The following is a 12,088-nucleotide window of genomic DNA, read 5'->3' as shown; positions in this document are numbered from 1 at the left end:
ATCAATAATTCAATATTCCTAGAAGAAAATAAATTCTATATAAATTAAGACAGTCGCTAAATATTCTCTTTATGTTTTTATATTTGAAATGTTTTTAAATACTTGACTCACTAAAGAGGTAAAGATACATGTTATTCTTTCTTATATTATTCCTTCTCTTTCTAGCTTATCCTCAATTTATAATCACTGATACATTTTCAAAACAGAGTAATAGCCTGTGCAAGCATGTTTTTGCCTGTTGTAAACTGTTGATATTAATATTTTCTTTTTCAGACATACATACATAAATACTTAAGTGTATATTCTAAATTCTGACTCTTATTCAGAGTTATGGCTGACACAGTCCAAATTTCAATATTTCAGACTCTATGCTTCAAACTCCATCAACTCTAGCAGTCCAGAGTTACAGATGCACAGAATGTCACTCAACCCTAGAAGTTCATGGGATCCCTAGTGTATGTACATTGCTGCTACATGTACAAAAGCTAGCATTCAAAATTTTGTAATTTGGACAGGTTTCTCTCAAGAGAGAAAAAGGAATATTGCTCTCACAAAGCTAACTCATTGTCAGCTCCCACTTCAAATTTGAAAATGATTCAAAACTTCTAATTCTCCCAAACCTTCCTCTTAGAAACAGCTGAATATTTTGGTTGCAAATCAGCCAAGAGAAAGCCTCAGCGATTTTCAGCTGACATGCAAATTTTTGCGTAATAGCAATGGTTAAAATAAGGGCAATGGCAAAGCTATGAAGCTCTCTAATAAGACTCAAATGGCTTGTCAAATCATGGAATCGTTTGTTAAAAGAATCTAGTTATTGGCTATTAACATGCATTATCACTGTATTTTTAATGTGATGTGGTTTCTTAAACCATGCTCACTGATTGCATTACTAATTAAATAAGTTAAATTTATCTAATTATATATAAGTTGAAATATTTATAAAATTATATGTGAGCTAAAATATCATCTAAATGGCATGCTCATTAATCTTCAATTACAGGGGGAACAAAACAAGTCTGTACACAGAGAGACCTAGTTAGTCCATGCTGCATTATCCTGTCTAAGTCCATAAGATATTTAAACTAGACCACAACAATCTGGAAAAAAAAATTCTCTACATGCATTTATATTTAGGTTAACCCCTGAGCAGTGTGCTACAGAATCATGATTTTGATCAGAACGTACAGACACCTAGGTACTCTCAGTTTTCTTGTTATCATGTTACCTCTAGGGCTTTCCTTTCTCTTTGGTTCTTCAGCCATCTAAAATATATGCTAACATTTATTTTAATTCAAACTACTGGGCTTTTTAAAAAAAAATCCTAAACAGGTTTCATGTGTTATCATTTATGAAATTCCATGTTTATAATGTTTTTCATCCTGCCAGAAAAGAAATATTTTGTTGTACAGGTGGGAGTTAATATTCCAAAGCATGGCCATTTTTCTCTAGATTACATTTATCTTCTCTTGAACTCCAAAGAATACTTTTGTGCAGAGAAGCACATAAATGTCCTTAAATCCTTCTACTTTTCGTTGTTAATATTTCATTTCTAAAATATACAGAATGTTTCCTTATTTTAATTTTCTCAAAAACAACCAAACAAATATGGCGCAAAATCAGGATGAATCAAAGCCATATCTTTCTGTGTTATATTTTGAATGAAGAGCTAGAGAGGCAGATCTTGCTTCATAAACTCTTATTTTTTTCTCTTCCAGAAACTTCATGCTGCATTTTTTTCTAGAACTTTGCTACAATTCAGAGGCTTTACCTCTCATGTTCACTCATATTTCTCAGATCCCTATCTTTTTTATAATTCTTATCCAGTGTACATCAATATACAGACGCATTGTTTCTGGACTTAGTTATTTTACTGTCCTATCTTTTTCTAATTTATACAAGTCATCTTCCAAGACCAAACTTGATTGTTAAGAAATATTCAGTTTCACTTTAATCTAAAAATTAATGCCAAGAAAAAAAAATAATCCCACACAATCCAGAGTGATAAAGTATGTCTTAAACTGATGTTTATGGAAGAAAAGTTTGCTTCCTAACTTGCTTTCTGCAAATTTAGCAGAAAGCAGACAGCTTAAAAGGCATCGAACATGCAAGTAAACAGGCCAGGCAGTTGTTCTATCTGCTAGAAAAGGACTGAAGGTAAGAGGTATCACAACCACACTTCTGAAGAAAATCATTGAAGCTATGAAGACAGCAGGTTTCCTGAGAGATGCCGTATTTTCAGGGGAATGATACGGACTTTATTTGAAAGGTAGCTAAAACACTCAACTTCCCCGAGTATCATCTGTATATTCTTAAAACTTTTTGTTTTGCTTTGTTTTTCTTCTTTAATTAGGGCCTCAACTAAAGTGAGTGAATTGGAACTTTAGAGCTATACGCAGTGTTGTAAAATTCACACAACCCAAAACATCCAGATATGTTTTCCCATACGTGGCTTTGCATATTTTAAATTGAAACAATTTTGGGAGGAAAGTGAATATGGTTACAGGGAATCACATCATCTATACATTAGATAGTCTTGGATTCAAGACTGTTTTCTGTGGTTCAGCTAGAGAACACAAAAAATATTGCAAATTTGAAGGAATATTCTTACCAAGTTGATAAGACTGAATTTGTATTCAGGGAAGGATAAGTAGCGGCATAATTATTTGTCCATTTTTACAGTATTTCATTGTGAGATTTTCAAGATTACAAATATAAAAATAGTGTGACTTGGAGATGATTCTTTAATGTTGCAGATATTCTACCTCACTGAGATCTGCTAAATTGCTAGAACTGCTACTTTCCTTTTTCTCTGGCGACAGCATGACTAGTTTGTAGTGGTACTGGTAAAAATTACTGGTACAAAGCCTAATGTTACTAATTGAAACTTCACAGTATTTCAGGTTCTTCCTAAGTGCTGATGTGATCTACATGAACACTGTGTAAGAATACTTTTCTTAGAAGCTGAACACTTTGTTCTGTTTGATTACTAAATTTAATTGCAGGTTCTAATAAATTTTAACTTGTACAATTCCATTTTCTCTAGACATTTGCACTTTATTTGTAGTTCTGTAGGTTTTCAGATGCTTACTGTTCCATTAATTGTTGAAGAAAACCAAAACCACGATAGCTACGTAATGTTAAGTACATCTTCCTTTATGTCTGTTATATGTATGTTGTTTCAAAAACCCCTTCTTAAAGGGAAACATAGAAGCAGAGAAAAATGGAAGTTCAATCAGAAAAAGGGAAGGAAATGACAACAAACAAACATTTATTATAGCGCTCCAGGAGACAGCAGTACATGGAATAGTCAACAAAATAATCCATGGTCCACTGCTCTTGATAAGCATTTATTTAACTTCCACTACGATTATGAGGAGAAAAGGAGACACATTAAGGAAAAAAATAAACAAATTCTCATGGTTCAGTGCACTTGAAAGTGATGCCTGGTTTAAATAAGTTCGCAATAACAAAAGATTAATCAGAATTAAGAGAAATTAGATGAAAAACCCCACAACATAGCACGCATTTAAATTAGTTTACTGGCTTTTTTTTTTTTTTTTTTTTTTTTTAAATAATGGTACCATAGTACAGCTACATATTTTATTTAGGGAAATGATCCCTCTCTAAAGGCCTAAATTTACTACCTTTTATGACACACAGGTAGCTCAGAGAAAGAGACAAACTGCTTTCTGAAAGAGTCAAATCATGTAACTCAAAAAATAAATCAGAAATTTCTTTGTCGATACATTTTCTTCCATTTTGTCAATTCCCATATCTGAAGTGCCTATCTAAGACTCAGGTGATGTGTACAAGAACAATTTCTGTGGACATGGCTCTCTTCCTTGCCCCTGTGGCACTGGAAGAAATGCTTAAAAGAAAATGGAATTGTGTGTCTGACAGTCGAGCATTTCACTCTGGGCATGACAACAAAACTATATCATGCACCATTAAACTTCTTCTTTTCTAATAAGTGCCTATATGCATTTTCCATACCACCACTTACTCTGACATACTCTTTGGGAGCTTCTTTCAGAGAATCATTTCTGTAACATTGAAACGGTTTTGCTGGGCCAAGTCCTGAGCCATTTTTCAAGTTTACCACTTGCCACTTTACCTCATTTTTATCACAGATTATCTACCATTAACTCTCAAAGGTTGTTCTCTTTTGATTTTTTGTTTAGAAATAGGTAATTTTCCCTTTTTCTTTTTTTTTTAAAAAAAAAGCCCAAACAGAACCCCTAAGAGCAAAAAAAACCCAACCCTCTAACTTCACCTGCTTCACCAATTACTACCTTCATTTATCCCCCCCCCTCTGGTGAAACCATGTTCTGCCTGGTAAGTCTGAGACAATCTTCTCCAGCTTTTGATCACTGTCTCGCAATTGCACAGCACGTCACTGTCCCCTCCACTGCTTTCTCAGGTGCCTTAATGTTTCACATAGCTATGCAAACTGAAGAATGTCATATGTTATTTCTTAACCCTCCAAAGCCATCTTTCTGTTTCTTTTTGGAACTGTTTCTGTTCCCCATCATTTCTCCACTGGTATAACTGGGCCAGTGGCAGCTGCTGCGTTCAGCCTCTTATCTGTTTGTGCCTGCTGATAACATTGACACATTCTCCTGGAAAAGAACTATCGTGACAAAATGAGTCTGATTAACCTAGCTGTAATACCGAGCTTAACTTAGCTTGAATACTATTTTCAAATGACTAATTTTTGCTGGTTAAAGCAACTGTTCAGAAAATTGTCATTTAATCTGCAGATAACTATGGATACCTCTAATGCAATCTAACCGTTTAAGAAACTAACACTATCTTCTATTTCTTAAATTTCAGCCATTTGATTTTTCTTGTTTTACTGGCCTGTTTGACAAAATACAAATTAAGATTTTCATTAATAGGTTATGAATCTGAGTTCTTTCTACATTAATTATTTTTCATTGGTATACTCTGATATAAAAGGATTTATTAAAATGCTGACAGTTTTAACCTTCTCTTGTCTATTTATCCTAATCTTTTATTGGTTTGTCCTTCTAGCCTGGATTGTTTATACTCTACAGAAAGCTTAATACTTTTTAAAGAAACAATATGGAAGTATTACACAGCACAGGATTTGAGAAAATTTTTTCCAGTCCATGGCGTAGGATTTTTTATTTGTATTGCATTATTAAATTTATATTTTCATGTAAATCAAATATATAATTTTATATGAAACATAGTATTCTGAAAATAAAAAAAGAAGACAAATTCCAACCTTGTAAGAATAAAGATGCTGCCCTAGTCTAAGAAATACTGAGATGCTCCCAGAAAAAAAAATATATATATATTGAAGGTATTATAGAGTACTTGTGTCATCTAAGCTACCATTTCTATTCTCTACATCGGTTATTTATTTTGGATCATAGTTGATGAAAGGAGATCACATAATCCGAAAATTTTAGAGCACCTAGCATGCTGGAAAAATGGACCAAGTAAAGTGAGTCGCCTTTCTGACATTTCTCTGCCTTATTTTTTGAGTATCACAGCTAACCAATTTAAAAGTTCCGGGGAACATTTCAGTCATTACTGGTTAAAGTTGTTGATTTGATGGAAACTGGAATACCAGAACACTTCATGTCTTGATTTTTTAATGTTAATCTTTTAAAAAATATGTATCTAAACAGCAAGGAGTTTCCTTAAACTTTCTGTAATTCCTTAAAATTTCTGTAAAGATTACTTCAGCTTGATAAAGTCTAATACACAGATCAAGCAAGCAAGACACACTGTATCTCACTGACTATTGGCCAGCCTCCCTCAAGGAAGTGTTGGCATAGCAACTTTGTGCATTTTGTCATTGCGGTACATTGGCAAACAAGTACCTCGTTGCAGTTACAGTTCAAAGTAGATTTGGTCTGTAGAAGGCTTTACAGTTACTCATTTGGATCAGATCATTTTGGCTGGTCTTAATTTTGAGAGGCTCCTTTTTAACTGGAGAAACATTTTTAAAGCACCCTACTTTCCGGTAGGTATTAGTAGAGCAGCTGGAAGAGATTTATTTTGGAGAGATTACATTATCTTATGGCATTGAAATCATTCAATATTATTATTTTTGGCTGCATCTCATTCACTGTTAAGTCTACAACAGATTGTTTAACAGCAAAACAGATAAAGAAGGAAAGAGATAGTACTTCAGCCTAATCTAAAAAGTAAGACTGACATACGCTCAGTCAGGGTTGTGAAAATTACTTTCATTTAGTATTAGAGAACAGATAGATCAGACATTTCAACATTCTGATCCCTCACAATCCCTCACAAGATAACAATTTGGAGTAATGTGAATAAAATAATCACAGAGATAATCAAAACCGAATACCTAAGGCTTTAATAAATCTTTTCTGAAGTAGAAAGGAATTGTCAACAGCTCAAGCAGGCATCCTGAAAACTCAAAAGCTAATAAGTATACTTCAATCAATTTAACTTTTATAATAGAGCAAAGATTAAATTAATATCAAGGATTAAAAATGTTAATATTTATTTTCTACGAGTCTTCCAAACATACACTCTTATAGGTAACACTGTTAGGAGATGCAGATTATTGAGTAAAAGTCCTGAAAGCACCTGAAATGAATAAAAGTGGGGGATGCCCTGAGAATAAACATCTAGGAATTTAGGTTCATAAAATTATAAACCAGAGTATTGAAACTTAGACAGAGTAAAGAACTAGTACAAAACTCTCCTATACATAAACAGTGTGATTTTATTCACTGTCTCATATTTGCCCCTTTATTGAGAAAGGGATCATAACTTCAGAGACCGTAGGAAGTACTTGTAGATAGTATAAATGTATGTCCACATTTCCATCTACCTGTAAAGTACCATCAGAAAATCATACCCTTCATTCTGACTGTTTGCTTTTCTATATCTTAGCCTGCAAAGCTAGTTTAGATCCATTATTTTTGTAAAATACCATTTCTATTGCTATTTTGTGCTTAGAGATATGCCAATCATATGAAGTTTTCACAGGTAGGAGAGAACATTTTTCCATAAAAAAACCTCTCTATCAAAGTGACTTAAGAAAATTGCTGCTAATCAAAAAGCTGGTCTGAGAATGCAATAACTGATGGTTATTCTGGAATAAAACTATGGAGCAACTGGCATATTTTAAAAATGAATTTATTTCTGTGGTGTTTTCTTTTCAAAATATTCAAAGCTTTGCTCACTGATCTCATTTACAGTCAGATCTTTTTTGTAGCGGGATTACTTGAAGATTAGATCATGTTCAGCCAAAGAGATAGAAAACTCCAGTCTATTATACCAAACACCAGAGCTATAATTAAAATATACAAAAACACACTCAAAAGAAAATTTCACCCAACATCTGACCCATTACTCAAGGTCATCTATCAGAAAGGCCCCTTGGAATAGACTGTAAAACGGGAGAATTATTCCAACAGAAGCCTCCCAAACACAGCATTATCCTATCGTCTGCAATCACATTGGTTTTATCGCATGTGTGCTAGACTGCAGTAAGTTGCATCCCCCGGTAAGACAACCTGCCAAAGGCAGGTTGCTGCCACCAAACATTCCGCCTGAGCTGCACTGCACGTCCTGTTTATTCTCCTTTTACTTTCAGGAGAGATGAGGCTAGAAACAGGATGCACAAGCTGTTCCAGCAGCAATGGATGGGTTACCAAATGCATGGGGCAGCATAGCCTTAAGTTACAGCACCGTATGAGAATTCACTAGAATAATTCACTTTCAAATGCCCAAGTTTAAAGAAATGTAGAAGATAAAACTATACTAATGAAGTGTAAAATGCAGTATTATTTAAAGTATTATTAAGTAAAAGCTGTTTATAACACCACTCTGGTAAGAAAACTGCAGCATCTCTTTACACTGAATCTCTTCTCACATAGCAATTAATGTTCAGTTTGATTACTCAGCATTTCAGTATGTAATACTTTTACTTCAATATTGTTATGCTGCCCTGATGAATGTTTTGCACCTGCTACTTTTCCTTTAGATTGACTGTATGTCATTAATTGAGGGGCAAATATTCACACACTGATAACACAGTAAATCCTAGTCTGGCCTACCAAAATCAACGGGAGACAGGACACTGTTACCTAACCCTGGATAAGCTCAGTTTAGAAGTTAACCTTTCTCACTACAATGTCTAAGCATTTTGATTGCTTAATTTTTTCTAAGCAAAAATGAGTATGAAAATTCTATTGTTACATAATTCAGTGCCAGATATTTAGCATGTGCTTGACCTGAAAACCATCCCAAAGTAGTGCTCGTTAGATAACTATTCAGCTGCCTGGCTATGCTTTATGATATTATTAACTATTTACTGACTTATTTTCAGAAACCATACAATTCTATGTTGTACAATTTGCCACAACCGTTAACAAAATGCATTCTCAAAAAAAACCAAAATTGCTATATCATGAAACTACACTAAATTGCTTCCAGGGGAGCTTGATGACACAATGAAACTAAACTTTGCCTGGAGGAAAGGACACAAACATTTATATTTATGTCAATTTAAAAAATAAATGGCCCTAAAATAACCTTATAAGAACCTTTATTTTGATATAATCACACCATGGAATACTAAATCATAATATCATTGAAAGGAATACTAAGACAGATCTTTGGTGGTCATAACTTAAAAAAAAAAAATTGTTTTTGCTGCTCTAAATCTAGATTTAAAATCTACCAGCTAGTGGAAGGCAAGAGGAAAATCCCTGCAAATGCTCTCTGATGCTTTTCCATTAAACCTATGTAACGGACATGGAGGATAGTATACATTACCACACAGGTTGCAGCTCTGATAATGCACTGTGAAAGAAGCACAGTATATCTATTTACTCCATTCATTTCTCACCATTCTGCTTGGGAAGACATCCCCATCAAAAAGCATGTACATATGTAAAAATATCAGCATCTCATCCTTATTTACAGAATTCTTTATATCTACTTCAAACCAGGCCATTAGAAGGCATAGGACTATTCAGAACATAGTTTTCCTGCAGTTACCCGATTCTACATGGAACTTATTCCCATATGTTTCCAGACAAAATGAATCAACTCTGATCTCTTCTACTAAGGCATCAGAGTTCGATCATATATGGCTTACTGATATGAGTTACTACATGTCTCATACAGTAATTTATTGTAGACAACAGTGATTCTAAAAATGAGTGTAAATTGTTTTACAGCTCTAGAAACAAGCATTTCTGTGACAAAAATGGAACTACTGGCTTTATTTCCCAAAGATAAATATGGTTAGAGAAGCTTATTCTTCAATTAGCAGAACTAGAAGCGCTCAGGCTTGTCCTGAATATTTTGTCTTATTTATTTTCATTTTACTCTGGCCACTCTTAAGATTTCTAAAAACCTCTTTTCTGATACAGTTTTACAGATTACGCTTTGTTTTTCACAAAATATTCTTTTCTTTACTTTTCATTTCGCTTCTCACTGTGCTTTTGTTTATGAAGGAGAACCACTTCTGCACCTCCATGGTGGACAGAGAGTGGCTACAAAAAGTTTGTCTGTTCTTTCCTCCAGAGAACTTCACACCCTCCAAAGAACAAGAGAAACAAAAGGTAGAAGTAAAACTAAGGTCTACTTTTTCTATTTTTGTTTTGTTTTCTCCTCAAAGACTGTGAGAGTTCCTGTAAGTCTCTGTGGAATGGACAGGGGATAATATAAGGAATAGGCAATGAGAGTAAAAAACAGCTGCGCCATTTATATACAAGAACATTAGGAAGAAAGTAGGGAGAGACTGTAACGGATAAAGTTTGCATTACTTTAAAAAGTTGCTCATTCAGTATTTATCTATATGAATTTATCTATCTTGTCTATCTAAACTTCAAGATCTTAGGGACTATCTTCTGTTTTATAGCTATACACAGGCTATGCTTGGACACTCATGAAGCCTTTGTAGAATTCAGTAAAAGAAAGGCCAATTGATAAAAACATCTAATGTCTAGTAAGATGCATGCACATTTCAAGCTCTTGATAATAGGTAGACAGGATGTTACTGTGAATGAAAATAAGAATATTTTCAAATATCTAAATCAAACGTTTCAGTATCACTGGAAAAGAATTATCTTTTTCATAAGCCAAAAAATCCAACATTCATGTATTGGACCTCAAATATCCTGGTGTGAGTGTTAGAATTAGATTTAAATTTTTTAACAGAAAAATTATGATTCTTACATATTTACATATCTCTGAGTAATGGGATTTTAAGAAAAACATTTTCTAAAGTAAGATTCATCATAAAAGCGTAAGAATTTTCAAGACTAATTATATACTGATGTTTTTATTATAGTAAGAGTGGAGAGAATATTTGGTGTTCAATTCAACAGCCAGTTACTCCTGGAAAGTCTACTCCTTTTTTGTAAAAGTCAAAGTATGTGACTGCAGTTGAAAATCAAAAGAAAATTCAATACAGCAAACAGGAGTTCTAGAATCTGTAAGTAATGGAAAATATTTGCTTAAAATATTATACAAGAAAGCATTTTGTCTTTACAAGTAATGAATAAAGCTTGTGTGTTTCTGACAGTTTAATCTACAACAATCAGCATTATTATTTTTATTATTATTGTTAATATACTTTTTTGGAGCACTAGATATTATTTGTATTGGAAACAATTTGGTAGTGAAAGGACACAGATGTGTGAACTGACAGAATACAGTAGCTCCATTTACATTACTGAATTGCTTGCAGTTTCTGATAAAAACAGGTCCTTCTAGAGTACATATTCTTTTCTCCTATAAATAATTCATTTGATAATGCTAGACAAACATTTTTCTTCTGAAAGTTTTAAGAGTATATGTTAAACAAATCGATTTGGTTTCAGCATCATTATCACCCAGTGCGCTTTCCCAAGTTTAAGCTGAGCACTCTACTAATGACATGTTTACTGGATTTCAGTGTGAGAAGAGCAAACTCTTTTTCTCTACAAAAGACAAGGTAAGTAGATAGTAACATATTTACAATGATTACACTCACTCTAAATAAGTATAACGGAAAAGAAACAAGGGTTCAGGAATATAGAAGGAAGATTTGATTATGGTCTTCAAATATATAAAAATCTTTTGCAAGAAGGAAATATGTGCATCCATTATTTACATCAGTATATTATTAAGCTGTCTATTTTGCTTGTATGCCCAGGTGCTCAGAATGCATTCCTGGTGGTCAACAGGAAAATTTAAATTATCAGATTTTCTCTCCCGAAACTGGAGACCTACACAACACTTTTTTTGCTATTCAAAACACTGCCTGGGTTTCTTTAGTAGACAGACTTGATCTGGGGCTCTGTCACATTGTGGAGCACTGTTACATTGTGCTTCCATTGTTAATTATTGTTTTATGCTAATTGGAATTTACTGCCATTTTGCTTTTTTGTCTTATTATACATAATAGGTATATAGAATATGTATTTTAGTCAAAATAAAAAAATGTTGATCTGTGTTACATTTTTTTATTTGCTTTCCGAGAGATGGAATTGACTGGAACAATGAAAGAGTAATTCAATTCTTTATTTAATTCTTACCTGAGAAGAATATGTGTGACCATCTGATCCACAAACAGGATTGGTATAAACTACTGGACATTGCTTGCAGTTTGAGGAAATGGGACCACCCCTCCACTGTTTATGGCCTAAACCAGCCTCTTTCATACTGTAAGTAAACAAAAAGTATGTAATTCTGGTGAGTGGTAGTAAAATTAGAATACATTCAGGGTACTTTATGAGCCTTTACAAACAAGTCATACATAATTTCAGCCATTAAGTTTCCTTTCAAGTAAAGTGCTGGTACAGTCTTTGGTATATAGCTTTCATATCATACTTACTGCAGTGATACCTGATGCCTGCATATTATTTAAACATCTAAGTCCTCTTGATAGAAAAAAAAATAAGATGATGTTTTGCTGATGGTCATACTTACTAATCAGTGAAATAAGTTTGATTTGTGTGGGAATTCGCTTGCTTTTGTTAACCAGTATGAATAGGACCGTTATTAATACTCGTGTTTAAAAAGGTTACATATAAATATTTAAAATGACAAATACTTACCATAGAAACAGTAAAAAGGT

General features: G+C 33.5%; 1 protein-coding gene across 2 annotated transcripts in view; it reads right to left on the bottom strand.

The window, feature by feature from the left end:
* The window catches only part of SPOCK3 (SPARC (osteonectin), cwcv and kazal like domains proteoglycan 3), a 214,663-nt gene that overhangs the window by 63,221 nt on the left and 139,354 nt on the right, over positions 1-12,088 (bottom strand). Inside the window, exon 5 of one of the 2 annotated variants that reach the window (XM_062574702.1) lies at positions 11,547-11,673. The exons of the other annotated variant lie outside the window; for it this stretch is intronic. Within the exon in view, the coding sequence (XP_062430686.1) occupies positions 11,547-11,673 (127 nt within the window). The remainder of the gene's footprint in view (positions 1-11,546; positions 11,674-12,088) is intronic. 2 annotated transcript variants of the gene reach the window in all.

The sequence above is a fragment of the Rhea pennata genome, chromosome 4, assembly GCF_028389875.1.
Source record: "Rhea pennata isolate bPtePen1 chromosome 4, bPtePen1.pri, whole genome shotgun sequence".
Classification (NCBI taxonomy): Eukaryota; Metazoa; Chordata; class Aves; order Rheiformes; family Rheidae; genus Rhea; species Rhea pennata.
Note: the sequence above shows the minus strand (reverse complement) of the source record. Positions and strands in the feature narration are given on the sequence as shown.